The sequence below is a fragment of the Lissotriton helveticus genome, chromosome 3_2 (assembly GCF_964261635.1).
Source record: "Lissotriton helveticus chromosome 3_2, aLisHel1.1, whole genome shotgun sequence".
Lineage (NCBI taxonomy): Eukaryota > Metazoa > Chordata > Amphibia > Caudata > Salamandridae > Lissotriton > Lissotriton helveticus.
In genome coordinates, this window is record NC_136062.1 from 158,429,453 (window position 1) to 158,449,014 (window position 19,562).

Genomic DNA, 19,562 nt, shown 5'->3' on the forward strand with positions numbered 1-19,562 from the left:
TATGGTAATCCAGTAACTCGGTTACCCTATATATCGCAGTATTTTTTAACCACCAGTGCCCACCTCTTTAAAATAAATTTTGTTTTTGGTGTGACACTGTTTTAACAACTTTTTTGTCTGCTCTACGCATCATCCCTCTGTTGGTGTCCCTGAAATTTCTGGACACTTCTCCACTTACCAGAGGTTGCCTCGGGTGAGGCAGGCATATAGCACGTCATTTGATTACCCGATGACTATGCCATGACGCTGGATAAGGGGCGTATAATAAATATACACCGCATCATCAAGATCATAGCGTCTATGAGGGTTTTCAAATATAACCAATGGTTATAGTAGATACCAGTGTCCATTCCTATTCTGATTGTCGAGTAGGGTAGTTCTCCCCACATTTCAGTTGGAGGGGACACGTGTTAGACCTGGCACCTTGGCGTGAGTCTCCCTTCCACTGTTTGCTGATGTGCCTCAGATGTTTTGCTGGTGTTCGCTGCTCAGGGCACTGCGCCACGGCCAATCTGTGCTGCAGTGCAAGTGCTCCCAATGTAAAGTGTACCTGTAATTGATTTCCATGATTGGCTCATTTGATTTGCTGTCAGCCGCCAGTAAAGTGCACCAGGAGTGCCAGGGCTTGTAAATACAAATACTGCTAGTGGGCCTGCAGCGCTGGTTGCGCCACCCACAGAAGCAGCCTTTTAAAATGTGTCTAAGGTCTGCCACTGCAGAACCTGCGTGCAGTCTGGTACTGTCATGCTGGCTGAGCAAGTGCACACACTTGCCAGCCCCCACAACCTTCCCTTTACTTCATGTGAGTCAGCCCTATGGTTGACCCTAGGGCAGGGTGCATTGTAAGCATAAGGTAGGACAAGCCCTGATGTGTGTGGCATGTCCTAATAGTGAATTAAAGCCATTTTCGTTTTTCACTATTGTAAGGCTACCTGTTTTCATAGGCAAGAATGGGCTGTGGAATTATTACACTCTATAATCCCAGCAGGCTCAGGGAACATGGTAGAAAGTCAAGTTTAGTATGCCTGAACTCAGAATAATAAAATACTTATTTTAGTAAAGTTTATTTTAATATCCTATGTTTGCAAATGCTACTTTTAGAAAGTTGCAAAAAACACAGTTGATGGACAGAATGTAGAACAATGTCATACATTCACCCCAGTACAAGGATCTGGGCCTAAATCCATCGTTTTTTTGCACTCCACACCACCCTGGGTTAGACACTGACTATGTGCAAATCAGCTCTGACCCTGTGCCTCATGGGAACAGTCCAGTCCGAACTACCAAGCCATGTCTTTCCCAGACCGGAATCAAGCATCCAAGGACCGGTTTCTGGCTATCAGCCTTCATCAGCCTGGATAGCTTGACTCCAGTGGTGTGGAGAGCATGAGACTCACGTCTGAGCATACCCAGCCCACTCGGGGTGAAAATTGCAAAAAACACAGTTGATGGACAGAATGTAGAACAATGTCATACATTCACCCCAGTACAAGGATCTGGGCTTAAATCCATCGTTTTTTTGCACTCCACACCACCCTGGGTTAGACACTGGCTATATGCAAATCAGCTCAGACCCTGGGCCTCATGGGAACAGTCCAGTCTGAACTACCAAGCCATGTCTTTCCCAGACCGGAATCAAGCATCCAAGGACCGGTTTCTGGCTATCAGCCTTCATCAGCCTGGATAGCTTGACTCCAGTGGTGTGGAGAGCCTGGTACTCACGTCTGAGCAAACCCAGCCCACTCGGGGTGAAAATTGCAAAAAACACAGTTGATGGACAGAATGTAGAACAATGTCATACATTCACCCCAGTACAAGGATCTGGGCCTAAATCCATCGTTTTTTTTGCACTCCACACCACCCTGGGTTAGACACTGGCTATATGCAAATCAGCTCTGACCCTGTGCCTCATGGGAACAGTCCAGTCCGACCTACCAAGCCATGTCTTTCCCAGACCGGAATCAAGCATCCAAGGACCGGTTTCTGGCTATCAGCCTTCATCAGCCTGGATAGCTTGACTCCAGTGGTGTGGAGAGCCTGGGACTCACGTCTGAGCATACCCAGCCCACTCGGGGTAAAAATTGAAAAAAACACAGTTGATGGACAGAATGTAGAACAATGTCATACATTCACCCCAGTACAAGGATCTGGGCCTAAATCCATCGTTTTTTTGCACTCTACACCACCCTGGGTTAGACACAGGCTATGTGCAAATCAGCTCTGACCCTGTGCCTCATGGGAACAGTCCAGTCCGGTGATGGATCAAACCCAGATCTTTTGACTGGGTGTGAGTGTTTGATTGGTTCTGATGCTCCGTCTGTGAGTGACAGGGCTGGGGAATTCCAGGGGACAGTCTGGGCTGCCAGGTGGTGAATGGAGGGATTACCCCCAGGCTGGGTGGGAGGAGTGCCCCTTGACTCTGAATAGGGCTGTGCTCTGCCACCACAATGCTGGCTCCACCTCCTGCAGAGCGTCTGATGTCCCTGCCCTACACCCTGAAAGAAGAAGGCAGCTTCCTGTAAACAGAGTGCTCCAAAACTGGGTTGAACCAGGCTCAGGCCCCCTGGTCTGCAAAGACAAAAGAAACTGACTATAAATGTATGAGCCCTGCTCCTAAGAAATTAGATCCTGTTTTACCACGAAGAACCTCTGCCCGACTAGAAGGACCAAGAGAAGCTGAAGGAGGAAAGACTGTCCCTGATCTGAAGGACTGGCCTGCAGTGGTGCCATTGCTGAGGAAGGAGAGGAAAAGACCAGAAAGGACTTTGCTTCATTTGTGCTTTAAACAAATCTCCAAGGGCTTGATCTTGAGCTTGCCCCCTGAACAGAGTCCCAGGACCAGTGGATTCTATCTGCCTTCCCAGCCATGTGGTTTGGATTTGCCTGATCTCTTCGTGCCGCTGGAGCCCCGCCTGAAGTGTGCCTCGCTCACCCCCCCTTTTTGCAGCCCGTGCCTGGCCGCACTCCTGCCTCGAGCCGCACCGCTCACCACTGAGCCGTGCCCCTCTCTGCTGGGCCGCCCGCACCCTGCCCCCCCTCCTTCCGTGGAGCCGCACACTTTGGCCACTTCAGCCGCTGCCAGAGCCCGGAGCCCTTTGGGAGGTGAGACATGCCCGCACGCCTGCCGCGTACCGGCCGCCTCCCGCCCGCTCCGACCTCCTATTAGAGATCACCCGCACCTGTCCAGTGCAACCAGGCCGGAATATACACCTCGTACCTAGAGGTGTCCGCACCGCACCCGCCGAGCCGCCGGTACTACCCGTACCCGCCGCTAGGTGCCACTGCGGTACTCCTCCACTTGTCCCCCAAGTAACGGACTCATCTCCATCATCCCCGTATGCCGCGGACAGAGAGGAGTGCGCCCCGCACCCTACCGCGGACCGAGACGAACCCACCAAGCACTTTCCTCACGTACTCCGCCGAGTACGCCACGTATCCCCCGAGAGTGCTCAGAGGATACGTCCCGCAGGCCTGAACGGCGCCTCGCCCCGTGAGTCGCCTCAAACCTCCGGAACGCCTGCACCCCTTCACGCCGTCCCTGCTCCCCCGCCTCGCACCTCGAGGGGGTCCCGAGCCGGACAGCCCCAAGGAGAACCACCGACCCCGTCCCGAGTTCGCCCTCACCACAGGTCGCGCCTGAAACGCCTCGGAACTTTGCTTCCCAGTACAGTGTACTCAAACCGATCCAGGGTTCGCAACGTTTTGTTTTCCCTGTCTACATACACTGATAAAGGGGTCGCTTCGCCGAACAAGCATTGGTAAAGATTACTGAAGTAACTCTATTTATTCCATCATACTGTGGCCATATTTATATATTGTTATCTGGTCTTGTGATAAAATTGCAGAAGTATCATATTTTTACATAAAGTATACGTATTTTTGATACAAACCTTACGCCTGGTGTCCATTTGTGGTGGGTCTGCGATTTTACTGTATGTGGTCATAAATGCTTAACTGACTTAGCGCCCTGAGGATTAGCCTTGTCTGCTCGCGCCACATAATCTAGAGGGTGAGCAAGGGTTATTCTGAGGAGTTGTTCCCTTGCCCTGACTAGAGGAGAGGGTCCCTGTTTGTCACAAGTGTATACCTGTGCCAACCAGAGACCCCCAATTGTAACATTGGTGGCAGCGGTGGGATTTTCGAATTTGCATTTATGATTTATGTACAGTAAATTATTGATCACCACATAGTGAGAGCAGACCTATAACGCAGCCACAGATTATTGTTGTTTTAATTTTGCTGAGAGATCTCCAATCATTGCAGTCATGCCTGGCTGTCATGGATTCCCTCACCCCTGCCATCCTCTATCCGCTGGTCAAGACGAGCGCGATCCTGCACAAGGAGGATCGGTGCTGGACTACGAGTACCAGCATGCCTAGCGGGACTCAAGGGAGGAGCGCGAACAGGAAAACACCATAAAAACGTATCGCAGCGAGGACGCAGCATCGGATATTCTGAACCTTGCCGACATCGTCTTCAGCCGCAGAAACTGGTACTGAGGGACCCCGTAGGGAAGACGAAGATCGGAGCGAAGGTCAACGGATGTAAGAATTGAGCAGCTGCTCTCTAGTCTCACTTCGTGACCTTTTTCATGGCGGGCTGAGACGCACACCGTGGAGGTGTTTCCACGTCTCAGCAACAGATCTAGAGGATTGCTCTCACACCAGGTGGCAAGATCAAGCGGCTGCTCTCTGCCCAATTTGTTATAGCTGAGACGCACACCTCGGAGGTGTTTGCCGCGTCTCAGCTGCGGTGAACTGGTGGAGCGTAGCGTCGCACCAGACTACTTCCAGAGAAGCGAAGGCAAGATCGAGCGGCTGCTCTCTGCCTCCATTTCGTAATACTTACAGGGAGAACAGGGACGCACTCCACGGAGGTGTTTGCCGCGTCCCTGTTGGTACATAGACAAAGGAGGCTAGTGTTGGTCTATGAATGAACCCTGGGGTGTCTCTATTGAACAGAGAAGGTTGAGCGGCTGCTCTCTGGCTCTGACTTCAAACGGCTTGGTTGAGAGTCCGGCTGGGCTTTCCCAAGTTCGTTGCCTCAGCGATAGAGCGCCCATACTGGACTCAAGGCTACTTCCCTGATTATACACCCTGCGCAGCATTCGAACGGCATTGTCGGCCGTTTCTTAGCACGGTGCCCTCCATTGGAGAACACAGGGACTGGTGTTCATGCGGAGGACGGTAAGACATTCTAGTGCTGCACGAGCGTATCGTTGACTATTTCCTTATGTTATGTACTGTATGCTTTACCATTCGGTTTACTCCATTTATTTCTTACTCCTTTAATAAATACTACATTTGCTATTCCAAGGTTGCTTCTCATGTTTATCCTCGATCCCGGGAACTTCAGGCTGTTACACTGGCTCACTCCCTGCTGGAAGGGCACCCTCCATAATCTCTGGGATTGATGAAGTAGATTGGGAAGACCAGGGACTGAAATGTTACACAGTAGAGCAATTGAAAGGCCACTGCAGGAAATTCTGAGTTTCCCACTCTGGATGCAAAAGGAAACCCTACTTCATAAAGTCGCTGAGGACCCTAAGTAGGGCCTGGAAGGAGTCAAGGGATCCACAGAATGCGGTGGAATTGGAACTACCAGAGAGCATTGCTGATTTGAGCGGAGTCCTGTTGCCAGAGGAGCTGGCAGACAGGGCAGCAACCATGGCACACGAAGTGGAGATGGCGAAATTAAATGGACAAAAGGAAATGGAGAAACAAAGATTGGCAATGGAAGAGAAAAAGTTACAGATGGATCATTACATGAGATTGAAGGAGTTGGAGCTGAAAGCCAAAAGTTTGGACACAACTCACTCCGGTGGTAGCACAACGCCGGTGCAGGTAGAGTCAAGGGTGTAAATGCCTAAGGATGTAGTAAAGGAATACTTTAAGGGGGATGACATAGGGCAGTGGTTCAAGGCCTATGAGGTAGCCATGTCCTCCCACCGGGTCCCTGAGATGGATTGGGGAGTGGGGTTGTGGGGGCGGTTCCTTACTGAGGGGCGGGACACTCTGTTAGATCTCCCCTCCAAAGTTTACAATTCTTTTTCCCACATAAAGAATGCCTTAATGAACAGGTTTGGGTTAACCCCTGAAATGTATAGACAGAGATTTAGGGGTTGTACTAAGATTCCTGGGGGTACCTATGTGGAGTATGTGACCTTTTTCTACAGAGCACTGGATGGTTGGGTGAAGTGTAGCAAAGTAAATGATTTTCAAGGGCTTCTTGATTTAATGGCATGGGAGCACTTGTCCAGTAATTGTTTTCCTGAGCTACGCCAGCACCTAATTGATAGCAAGCTGTCCAACCCGAGGAAGCTTGCTGCGGGGGCGGATCGCTGGCTCAGCAGCAGGGTCCACAAGGGTCCAGTGAGCGACTCAGCCCAGGGTGGGCAGGGTCCCCAGCAGAAGAGTGGGGGGGACAGGGGTAAACAGAAAGAGTTCCAAAAAGGCCCCCAAAGTAATCCCCAAGGGAACCAAGGGAAAGGTTCTCAGCCTCCCCCAGCCCTGAAGCAGATCGGACCCGACAGGTAAACCTGTTCAGAGAGGGCCCATCAATTGTTACAGGTGTGGTGACCTCGGTCATTTTGCCACTGACCCTAAGTGTCGCCTGTTTGGAAAATCCGCACCCACTGGTGCGCCACCCCGGCAAATGGCTAGTGTTAATTTTGGGGAGGAAGTAGCAGTCCAAGGGGGTGGGGATCCTGTTCAGATGACCCTAGTCTCTTTAGGAGACAGTGAGATGGTCCCAGAGAACTACTTACCCTTCAACACTAAGAAATATGGGCAAGTAGTGACCGTCAATGGAAAGAAAGTAGAGGCTCTTAGAGACACAGGAGCCAGTGTGACTGCAGTCTGGCAGCACCTGGTGTCTCAAGAGCAGGTTGTACCCCATACCTACTGCAGGGTTGTCAATGCTGACAACTCAGAGAGCCGTTGTCCAATGGCTCAGGTTCCCTTTGAGTGGGGGGGGGTCTCTGGTACTGTGCAGGTTGCTGTGAGAACTGCCATGCCTGTTGATTGTTTGCTAGGAAATGACTTGGAGTGCTCCCCCTGGGAAAGGGTGGAAAAAGCAACTCACCTGCGGATGGTGGGTTTACCTGACTGGGCGTGCGTGACCACCCGGTCAATGGCAGCCAGTAGGGGTGCTCAAGATACCCTGGAGCCTGAAGGAGAGGCCCAGGAACCGGCCTTAGAGAGAAGGCACAGGGGGCACGGGAAACCAGCCCCTGAAGTTCCCACAGCCCATGAGGAAGCAGACCTTGAGGGGGATGCCCTGGAGCCTACCGGGGAACAAATAGCTGAACTGGGAGACCTGCCTGAGCTGACCCATTGGCAGCAAGAAGGAGGCCCCTCGAGGGAAGAATTCTGCAGGGAGCAGAAAGAATGCCCTTCTCTCGTGGGTATGCGCCAGCAGGCTGCAGACCAGGCCAATGGTGTTCAGTCTGGAACACATTTCATTTACTGGGAGAATGACCTAAGGTTGCTGAACCTGGGTCAGCATTTGCGCTGGTGGTACCCCAGAAGTTCAGAGCCTTCCTACTGGGGCAGGCTAACGATGTGCCTTTAGCAGGACATTTGGGGATGGACAAGACCTATGACAGGCTTGTCACCCACTGTTATTGGCCCCAAATGCACAGAAACTCAGATGCTCACTGTAGATCATGTCAGACTTGCCAGGCAAGTGGTAAGAGTGGAGGGAAGCACAAGGCTCCTCTCCAGCCCTTGCCTGTGGTCAGTACCCCATTCCAGCGAGTGGGTATTGACATTGTAGGGCCTCTGGACCCCAAGACAGCCATGGGCAACAGGTTCATCCTGGTCTTGGTGACCATGCCACCCGGTATCCTGAAGCCATCCCTCTGAGGACAGTGACTGCCCCGTGTTTGGGACGAGCACTGATGGGAATTTTCTCCCGAGTGGGATTCCCTCTAGAGGTGGTGTCTGACAGGGGCACCAATTTCATATCCAAGTATATGAAATCCCTTTGGCAAGAGTGTGGTGTAACCTACAAGTTCACCACACCTTACCACCCCCAAGGAAATGGGTTGGTTGAGAGATTCAACAGAACCCTAAAAGGCATGATTATGGTCCGTGAAAGGACCCATGAGGCGTAAGTGAGATGTCCTCTTGCCATGCCTTCTCTTTGCATACCGTGAGGTGCCACAGAAGTCTCCAGGGTTCAGCCCCTTTGAGCTTCTGTATGGCCACCCGGTCAGAGGAGCTCTGAGTCTGATTAAGGAAGGCTGGGAGCAATCTCCCAGGAAACCTTCAGAAACCAGACCAGGCGATTCAGGCAACTTGCTGAGGCAAAGCCCATGGGTCGCACACTTGCTGAGGCAAACCTGGAAGCCAGCCAGGAAGAGATGAAGCGGTGGTACGACCAGAATGCCACTCTGGTAGAGCTTCAACCTGGACAAAAGGTGTGGGTCTTGGCCCCAGTGGAGCCTTGTGCACTTCAGGATAAGTGGACAGGTCCATTTGAGGTTGTGGAGCGCAAGAGTCCTGTCACCTACTTGGTGGACATGCAGTCTCCCAGGAACTCTTTGAGGGTCCTACATGTTAACCGCCTTAAGCCCCACTTGGAGAGATCCGAAGTGGGCATGCTCTTGACAACCGATGATGGGATGGAGGAGGAGACCAAACCTCTTCCTGACCTCTTGGTAGCATCAGAGCGAGAAGTGTCTTCTTGTGGAATACAAGTGTATAATGACTCCACGTCAAACGATACAAGCCACTCTGTTGTCTTGTCAAATGGTAAACCTTGGATGTCAGTGAGTAGGTGCTTTGTATCTTGAATGAAGGTAGGCATCTGGGCTACCAGTGGCCGAAGGAAAGAGTCCACAAATGTCGATAAGGGTTCCAACAGGGAACCTAACCCGGAGACAATGGGTCTAACAGGTGGTGGTCTGGCAACCTTGTGTATCTTGGGCAATACGTAGAAGTAGGGTGTTATAGGTGTGTTTACCACTAGATACGAAGCCTCATGGTCAGTGATCCATTTCTTTTCTTTAGCTTCATCCACTTTAATGCTGATCTCATTTGTCAGGCGCTTGGTCGGATCCATTGGTATTTTACGGTAAGATTTGATGTCATTTAATTGTCGTAAGCACTCATTTCTGTAAGTGTCTTTGTCAAGAAGTACCACCGCACCCCCTTTATCAGCAGGTTTTATAACTAACTCAGAATTGTTAGCCAGATTTTGTAATGCCGTTTTCTCAGTTCTGGTCATATTTTGGAACTGTTTTGGGTTGCTGTTCGTAATTCCTTTGAAGTCATGCAACACTGCTTCTTCAAAAGCGATGATGCGTGCAGGGGTAGTGGTTTTTCTCGGTTCATGCGCAGCGAGTATGCAGGCAATCCTCAGCCCACTACAGCTTGCTAGGACCCCGCTCTCAAGGCTGCGATTAATTAAACTTATACTATTTAAGCCACAGTCGAACTATCAGTCGGTACCTCCCGGGACTGGCTCTCGAGAGTGTCGAGGTACCGACGGATAGGTAAGGTCTCAAGATACTTCCTCTGACTAAGTTTTAACACCTAAACGTTTTTTTCTCTTTTTTTCTCTTTTTTTCCCTGTTTTTTCACTGTTCTCACTTTGTAAACAGTAGTTCTGTCTTTGATAACCTCTCTGGCCATGCCACATACACTTGCTTCTAGAACTTAATGAAGTGGTACTATGTAATCACTGGGCTTGGGTGTCTCAGGTCTCCAATGTAAGTGGTTTGTGTATCCACATGGGTGTAATGTTACAGACCCTCATAAACATGATAGTGTATAGATTTATACATACAGAAGAGTGTACTTCCTCAGACACTTATACATATAATTTTTCCCGCAGAGCGGGGCCTCCTCCCAGAGCAGTCTGCCAGGTAGAGGTGAGGCAGGAATATCCTACATTTGAGGGTAAGTCCTTGATACCAGTTACAAACGGTATAACACTAGTGACATGTTGACTAGTGTAGTAAATGTGATTATTAAGCTTAGTATATTGTGTGTCTTTCTCCTTTCCTACCACATGTGTTTTTATTTATAGATACCTGGGTATGAACTGACAGACAAGACAAGCAGGAATACCGGTTTTGTATAAATAATCTTTATGATCATTTCATATGGTTTACACCTAACAGTGCAGCAGCAATTTCACTTAATCAATCTGGTCCTGAAGAAAGCCGCTGATACACGGGTAGTGATCAACAGGCTGAAACATGTCGACCACTGAGTGACAGTGGTTTTAAATCAATACCACTGTGCTGTTCTCTCTCTTTTAATCCTGTCAGGTATAACACATAATTAAAGTAGTGTTCTGTGATTCTACCTAGGCAGTTTTAACGTCACCACTTACTTCTTTCACAGCGCTGCACACCTCACTACACCCTACAGCTCTCATATGGGAGTACCATCCTATTCCTTACCAATCAAACCATCTCTGAGCTCCTTCCTTAAGTAATCCCGAAGTAGTAGCTCCCAATGTTGACCAGGTTTTCAGCATTGGTAAGGAGGACCCCCAATGATGAAGCATGTCACCTTCGGGTGAGTGAGGGTTCTTATCCTTAAGGGATGTCTCCCCTTTCCCTTAACCTTTCCACTTGTGGTAAATTTTGAGAGACACACCACTTATGCTTATTGACACATTTCTTAGACTATAGGTATACCTTGTGTTGCTGTATCTGTATTAGGGAATGCATACCTAGTGGTCTATAAACTTTCCCTCGTGACCCTCAATCTACGGTAGTGTGACACTACAGGAGGTTTGTCAAGGGGTATGGCAGCATTGTTGCACCCTTGACAGAGCTGACTTCTAAGAAGCAGCCCAGGAAAGTGATCTGGACTGACACCTGTCAGAAAGCTTTTGACACCCTGAAGACTGCCATGTGCACGGCGCCCGTGCTCCTGGCTCCTGACTTCTCCAAAGAATTCCTAGTACAAACAGATGCTTCAGAGCATGGTGTAGGGGCTGTTCTCTCACAGATGACTGAGGAGGGCTGGGACCAACCTGTAGCCTTCATCAGTCGGAGGTTACTTCCACGGGAACGGAGGTGGAGTGCAATTGTGCGAGAAGCTTTTGCTGTGGTCTGGGCATTGAAGAAGCTAAGACCCTACTTGTTTGAGTCTCACTTCCGGGTTCAGACAGACCACAGGCTCCTCAGATGGTTGATGCAAATGAGGGGTGAGAACCCAAAGCTGTTGAGGAGGTCCATTTCCCTACAGGGTATGGACTTCACGGCGGAACATCGCCCTGGCATAGATCACGCCAATGCTGACGGTCTATCCAGGTTTTTCCGCCTTAGTAATGAGGAACTCCCTAGGGTAGGGTAGTTCTCCCCTCATTTCAGCTGGAGGGGACACGTGTTAGACCTGGCACCTTGGCGTGAGTCTCCCTTCCACTTTTTGCTGATGTGCCTCAGATGTTTTGCTGGTGTTCGCTGCTCAGGGCACTGCGCCACGGCCAATCCGCGCCGCAGTGCAAATGCTCCCAATGTAAAGTGTACCCGTAATTGATTTCCATGATTGGCTCATTTGATTTGCTGTCAGCCTCCAGTAAAGTGCACCAGGAGTGCCAGGGCTTGTAAATACAAATACTGCTAGTGGGCCTGCAGCGCTGGTTGCGCCACCCACAGAAGCAGCCTTTTAAAATGTGTCTAAGGTCTGCCACTGCAGAACCTGCAGAACCTGCGTGCAGCCTGGTACTGTCATGCTGGCTGAGCAAGTGCACACACTTGCCAGCCCACAAAACCTTCTCTTTACTTTATGTGAGTCAACCCTATGGTAGGCCCTAGGGCAGTGTGCATTGTAAGCATAAGGTAGGACAAGCCCTGATGTGAGTGGCATTTCCTAATAGTGAATTACAGCCATTTTCGTTTTTCACTATTGTAAGGCTACCTGTTCTCATAGGCCAGAATGGGCTGCTGGAATTATTACGCTCTATAATCCCAGCAGGCTCAGGGAAATGGTAGAAAGTCAAGTTTAGTATGCCTGAACTCAGAATAATAAAATATTAGTAAAGTTTATTTTAATATCCTATGTTTGCAAATGCTACTTTTAGAAAGTTAGCATTTGCTTGCCTGACCATTTCAACCCGCCTCTGCTAGGATGTGTATCTGCTGTCTGGTTTCTGTGAATGACAGGGCTGGGTAATTCCAGGGGACAGTCTGGGCTGCCAGGTGGTGAATGGAGGGATTACCCCCAGGCTAGGTGGGAGGAGTGCCCCTTGACTCTGAATAGGGCTGTGCCTTGCCACCACAATGCTGGCTCTACCTCCTGTGGAGCGTCTGATGTCCCTGCCCTGCACCCTGAAAGAAGAAGGCAGCTTCCTGTAAACAGAGTGCTCCAAAACTGGGTTGAACCAGGCTCAGGCCCCCTGGCCTGCAAAGACAAAAAACAGACTATAAATGTAGGAGCCCTGCTCCTAAGAAATTAGATCCTGTTTTACCACGAAGAACCTCTGCCCGACTAGAAGGACCAAGAGAAGCTGAAGGAGGAAAGACTTTCCCAGCTCTGAAGGACTGGCCAGCCGTGGTGCCTTGCTGAGGAAGGAGAGGAAAAGACCAGAAAGGACTTTGCTTCATTTGTGCTTTAAACAAATCTCCAAGGGCTTCATCTTTAGCTTGCCCCTGAACAGAGTCTCAGGACCAGTGGACTCTATCTGCCTTCCCTGTCGTGTTATTTGGATTTGCCTGATCTCTTCGTGCCGCTGGAGCCGCGCCTGAAGTGTGCCTCGCTCACCCCCCCTTTTCGTAGCCTGTGCCTGGCCGCCCTCCTGCCTCGAGCCGTACCGCTCACCACTGAGCCGTGCCCCGCTCTGCTGGCCCACCTGCACCCTGCCCCCCTCCTTCCGTGGAGCCGCACACTTTGGCCGCTTCAGCCTTCCAGAGCCCGGAGCCCTTTCGGAGATGAGACACGCCCGCACGCCTGCCGCGTACCGGCCACCTCCCGTCTGCTCTGACCTCCTTTTAGAGATCACCCGCACCTGTCCAGCGCAACCAGGCCGAAAGGTATGCCTCGTACCTAGAGGCGTCCGCACCGCACCTGACCGAGCTGACGGTACTGCCCGTACCCGCCGCTAGGTGCCACCGCGGTACGCCTCCACTTGTCCACCAAGTAACGGACTCGTCTCCATCATCCCCGTACGACGCGGACGGAGAGGAGTGCGCCCTGCAACCTCCCGCAGACTGAGACGAACCCGCCAAGCATCTTCCTCATGTACTCCGCCGAGTACACCACGTATCCCCCGAGAGTGCTCAGAGGATGCGTCCCGCAGGTCTGAACGGCGCCTTACCTCGTGAGTCACCTCAAACCTCAAACCTCCGGACCGCATGCACCCTTCCACACTGTCCCTGCTCCCCCGCCTTGCAACTCGAGGGGGTCCCGAGCAGGACAGCCCCAAGGAGAACCGCTGGCCCCGTCCCGAGTTCACCCTCACCCTGGGTCGCACCTGAAACACCTCGGAACTTTGCCCCCCAGTACAGTGTACTCAATCTGGATCCAGAGTCAGCAACGTTTTGTTTTCCCTGTCTACATACACTGATAAAGGGATCGCATCGCCGAACAAGCATTGGTAAAGATTACTGAAAAAACTCTATTCATTCCATCATACTGTGGCCATATTTATATATTGTTATCTGGTCTTGTGATAAAATTGCAGAAGTATCATATTTTTACATAAAGTATACATATTTTTGATACAAACCTTACGCCTGGTGTCCATTTGTGGTGGGTCTGCGATTTTACTGTACGTGGTCATAAATGCTTAACTGACTTAGTGCCCTGAGGATTAGCCTTGTCTGCTCGCGCCATGCAACCTAGAGGGTGAGCAGGGGTTATTCTGAGGAGTAGTTCCCTTGCCCTGACTAGAGGAGAGGGTCCCTGTTTGTCACGAGTGTATACATGTGCCAAACAGAGACCCCCAATTCTAACAATGCTTGGCTCCCGTGGGAAGCCAAGAATTTTGTTTGTCTGTATATTATGTATTTTTGACCTGCACTAAGCTTCCTATCCTACACCACTTCCTACCACATCACCCCTCTCCCCAATTTGGGCACAATTACATACCAATGGGTATTTCTCATGCAATGTATACCAAATATATGGTTAAGTACTCTGTGAATAAATAACATTGTACTCCAAACTCTCCAGATATCTTTAAATCTCTTTTGACTTGTTTTATCTGTCCTCCCTTTCTGGGACCCTTCTTACTACAAAACTGTATACCCAGGTCCCAGTGACTTTCTTTGGGTTGACCCCACTTTTGTAACGCACTTCGAGGAGGCGCTGGCCTGCGAGGTCTTTTTTTCCCTTCTTATTGATTCATTCGTATTTTCCACAATGGTGGATAATGAAGTACCTTCTTATACAGAGGATTATATTAATCAATTACTACAAAATCCAGTCAATCATTTTCTTTCATCTAACACGCCAGTAATTGACTTCACACTCAATGATAAAGTTGCACGTTTAGAACTTTTGGAGAAGTAGTTGATTAGAACAAGACTCCACGGACACTTACTTACACAATACCTTCACTCCAATATCATCCCAGTGGGACTGCAAATCAAGATAGAACCTGCCATATTTGTGGACGTTCCAAAATTCAGGGAAGGCTTTAGCTTTGTTGCAAACAATTGCTCCCCCATTGAATGGTGCTGGGAGTAGAGACGGCTGCCGAACAGATTCAGGTCCTTACACGTTAGATTGCGGCACTAAAGGCTGAAATTGTAGGGGATTTCACGCTCACCAACGCTATGGAAGCTCTTACCAAACTAGTCGTTACTCTCCAAGACTTCGAGACTACCGCACAGACTAAGAAACTTGAGAAATTGGCCCGCGACGTCCGATTCTACGACAAGAAGAAACTTTATCCTTACCTTCAAGAGGATGAATGAGTGGGTGTGTGAGTGGCTCTATAGAGGAGTGAGTGGTTGTGTACGTACTTGTTGGGTATATGTATGTGTATGTGAATGGTTGTGTGGTCGTGTGAGTGGGCATACAAGAGGTTTTATATGGTTATGAGTGAGTGTGTGAGTGGTTCTGTAGATGATGTAATCAGTGATGTCACTGACCATGTAATGAGTGTTGTTATATGTGAGGTCATAAGCAGTGCATTGTGGGGGCATACGTTATTTCTTGTGCAAGTAACTATAACTGATGAATTTCAGTCGTTTTGTACAAGCGAAATCTGAGCTTTACTATAACTTCCCTGTAACCTTTGATTTTTTTAGTGATTTTCTACATTTAAAAAAAAACTACAACTTCCATATATCCTTTGGTTTTATAAGTGAATTTCTATGGTCTTTTAACTACTAGGCATGTACTAGGCATGTTTTCAGAGTGGTGGAGGAAGGGGAAGGGGCCTCCAACTATCCCTCAGCAATCCTGCGGTGTGGGACTTACTGCTGGTAACAGGAGGGCTTCTTGGTCCCCAAGGACCTTCAGCATCGAAAGGGACTTCATCTCCTAACAAATAGGGTGCCAGGAGGTGCATTTGCAGAGTGGTGGAGAACGGAGGCAGGGTGTCTAATGATCTCTCAGCAACTGAGCTGTGTGTGGGACTTCCTGGAGGTAACAGAATGGGTATTGTCCCCTCAAGGACCTTCAGCATCCATGGGGACGTCATCCCCCAACCAGTACTGCACCAGGAGAGATGTTTGGGGTGTGTTGGAGAAAGGGAGTGGGCCTCGAATGAGGTCTCCTCAATCCTGCTGTGTTGAACATACTGGAGGTAACAGGAGGGGCTCTTGGTCCTGAAGGTTCCTCAGCCGCTAAGGAGAATTCATCCCCCAACCAGTAGTGTGCAGGGAGGTGCCTTTGAAGAGTAGTAGAGAAAGAGGGCTGGGCCTCTCATGAGCTCTTGGCAATCCTGCTGTGTGAGGCTTACTGGAGGTAACCGGAGGGTGTTGTTGGCCTCCAAGGACCCTCAGCAGCCAAGAGGACTTCAGCCCCCAACCAGTAGTGCCCCAGGAGTTGTGTTTGCAGAGTCATGGAGAAATGGGGCGGTCCTCTGACAACCTATCAGCAATCCCCTGCAGTCCCTCTGGCTTCCCGCCTCCTGCAAGAGCCGCCATTCCTTTCAGACACAGGGAGCTACTAAACATGCAGCTCCCTATTTCTGAAAGCAATTTGTCTGTTTCCCTGCTCGCTTGACAGCGGGCAGGGAAACAGATGAATACTCCACTTTAAGCAAGCAAGAGCATCTCTCAGCTCTCACTGCTGGGAGCGGAGTATTTGCTGTGGCTTGGCGGGAGTCGTCAAAGCACCAGATAAGACAGAGCAAACAACTATGTCCCGGGGATGGGCATCCCAGAACAAAGCAGGAGCGACCATGGGGTGTGGCATTTCCCAGGGCCATCTATGGCTCTCTCCTTTGTTGTAGTAAGGCCTGCTCCGATGAGGTAGCGGTCCCCGGGGCTGCGAGGGGACCACATGGGCATTCCAATTTTATTTACATTTTTGCCCAGGGAGGTAGCAGTCCCCAGGAAGGTGGGGAGTGCTGTGCCAGCACCCTCCACATATTTAGATAAGGTAATGCCCCCAGGACCTGGCCCACCCGGAGTTAAAGATAAAAGGAGTGCGGGAACCTGTGCTTCTGTTTTTTAAATATTTTTGGCGAGAGACGCAGGTCCAGCGCAGCTCCTGCCAAATATTTTTCAAATATGCTTTTTTGCACTACAGGGTCGCTTGAGATCCCTCCAAGAGGCTAGGGAGTCAGGGTATTCCTACCTTGTCCCTTTTCTTTTTCTATGTTTATTTGCTAAAGCTGAGTCCCAGGATAGCTGCCAACACATCCTGGTTTGAAGTGGTGGCAGCCAATCAGATCTCAGCATGAGATCCGGAGGGTTCGCTGAGCTTTCGCGTCTCTTTATATGAAAATGTGAACTTCTTTTAATAACTACTAAGTAGATTTTCACCAAATCACAAAAAGTCACTTCCCTGAACCAATATCTAGCATTCTGCCAAATTTGGTGTAATTCCGTTCAGCAGTTTGGCCTGTAGCCGCGTTTAAAGTTCCTATGGGATTTAAAATGGGAAACAGATGTTTTTTAACCCATTCTTTTGCTTGGCCCAACTTACCATGCACAACAAGAATCACTGGGGCACTTTTTTCCTAAAATTTCGGGATGATTCGTTACCTGGCGCCAAAGATATTGGGAAGTCAAAAACACTTTTCATGTGGAAACATGGTCCTAACTATAACTACCTACTGGCAATCGCCAGTAGGTAAACCATATGTATATATGTGAATTTAGTCAAATCAAAAGTTATTGACACAACACTAGACCTAAACAAAACATTGGCGAGGCAATGCCATTCACACTACATCATTATCATACAATACAGCGGTCAGGCGCATCCCCTTTCAGACAAAGCTTGGCAACTGATGTTTTAATCATCCTCGGTCCGAACAGTGTTATATTTGTCTCGAGGTGGCCCTCCTTTTAACAATAAAACTCAAGCCCGGCCATGTTGGTATGAGGCATGCGCGGCATGTGTTCTCCGGGCTGAGCAGAGACTGTATTGTTATAGGATATCGAATGGATCTGTAGGGCCAGGGGGTTAATTCTCAAAGAGATGCCTTTCATGCTACCCCCTCGCCTCAACCAGCTCACTTTCTCCCCCACAACCTTGGCCGCCTACCAGATGAGAGCCCAGTGTGCTCAGAACCGAGCGCAGGGAAGCCGTGCGGTGTTGTTACTGTAGTATATAAAGGGAGAGGAATGTTCAAGTACTTCTTATAGTGCAGGGACATGTGATGCTCGGTCCAGTCCAAGTCAGAGGCTCTGAAGGGGATTATTACTGCAGACTGAGTCACCAGCCCTCTAGAGTTACACCACAAATACATTCACTGTGGGGTTAAGGGTCAATTTAAAAAAAAAGAACTCTGCAACCACTGGGTAAAAGCTCGAATCATATACCATTGAAATGTACACAATGCCTGATTGGAAAATACATTTGTTTGCAATAGTATTATTTGATTTGACGTCATTTAATCTAAAGAAGTCCATGTCATCGGGTCAACTTGTTTTTTGAACTAAGATTTCTGTAGCAATACAGTTTGGGAATTGTAGCCTTGCGCGAACACATCTGAAAACAATAGTTCGATAAACAAAAATTCAGAACTGCAAAAGTGCCTCACATTGTCACATGGTCATCTAGTAATATCACGTTAACGGTATGCCAAAGCTCCTCTTCCTGCATTTTTTTTTGTGCCATCCACACAGTGTGACTCAGAAAACACACCCACCCAGCGTGCACAATTTATATAATCACAAAAAAACGCAACATACGGCTATGAGTTTAAGATAGTCGAAGGAATGAATTGTCAATAGGAAATTTAACATTTTCTTCTCAATTAGTTAAACTAATGCCACTTCTGGGTGGAGCAGCATTAATGAAGTTATTATCTGATCACTACATCTGTCCTAAGGACACATGCAGTCCCTGCAGAGCTGCAGCAGGTGTGACTTAGACAAATCAACAAAACATATAAACGTTGTCCCCACTGCCCTTCCGTCCTGCACAGGTGCCCTCAGAATTGCAGAGGGATAGCGTGGTGCGTCATGCAATGTCCCCTTAATGCTGATGTGCCTGCTGAGTGCGTTCAAGGCCGAGGGTACATCCTGTTCGGTATTCCAGGAAAATGAGCACTTACTGTATCGACTTTCGCTGTGCATGCCATGTATCCGGCCATCGGGCAGGACTTGCAGGTGAAACCCGATGCCCACATTGCAGTAGAGTCTCCGAAGCCTCTTGATGCCCAACAGATATTCGCCGTAGTGGTGGGCGTCTGTCCTCTGCCCACCTGCAAGCCGGGCGAGGGATTGGGAGTACAGGGTCTCCCAGCTCCATTCCAGGGTGCCGTTCCCCGGGGATGGCATGGGAAAGCAGCGCGCTAGCCCGGAAAGCAGCCCCAGGAGCACGACTGGCAAGAGGGCCGGTGCAAGAGTCATCCCGATCAACATGGGTACACGTGGCTTGGGGTGTCAATGGCTCTAAAAATACCCCGCCTCAGCCTCAGTATACTTAGATCAGAGCTCGCTTCCCAAGCGGAACCGCGGAAAGACTCTGCGCGGGGATGTCTCTCAAAGAGCAGAGGGGCTGAGGTGATGTCACCTCAGACAAAGTACATTCGAACTTTATTGCCACCTGTCATCCTCAGGCCAGGCATCTTCTAGATTTGAGTTTTGGCCTTGAGGCGGTTTGCAAATCCAAAATGTCTGACGCTTTATAGGGAGAGTATAATGAGATGCAGAAGTTAAATCTAACCAAACGCACTTTCAATTTACCAAACGAAAAAGTAATTGAAGTTTAAAGCACTTCAGTTGAAAAAAAAAAAAAACAGACTCTCCTCTCTAAAAGCGCAAGTAACACATTATGACACTTAGTGCTTCAAAGGACAAGTGAAACATTTGACCAAATGTCAGAAAAGGTCAAGGTGGCGTTTTCATCATAACTCTGGTTATCTTTAGAGACACTAAACAGAATATAATGTAAAAGGATGTGCATTATATTTCTTACAATAGTAAAGCCAGGCAGTCTGCTTTATTGGTCTTGCCTTTTTGTTTACGG

The 19,562-nt window shown here is 49.3% G+C and overlaps 1 protein-coding gene across 1 annotated transcript in view; it reads right to left on the reverse strand.

The window, feature by feature from the left end:
* LOC144826253 (fibroblast growth factor 4A-like) overlaps window positions 1–18,955 on the reverse strand; it is a 230,550-nt gene extending 211,595 nt beyond the window's left edge. The window contains exon 1 of the mRNA XM_078684619.1: window positions 18,646–18,955. Coding sequence (XP_078540745.1) covers window positions 18,646–18,955 — 310 coding nt within the window. The remainder of the gene's footprint in view (window positions 1–18,645) is intronic.
* Window positions 18,956–19,562: the final 607 nt, after the last annotated feature.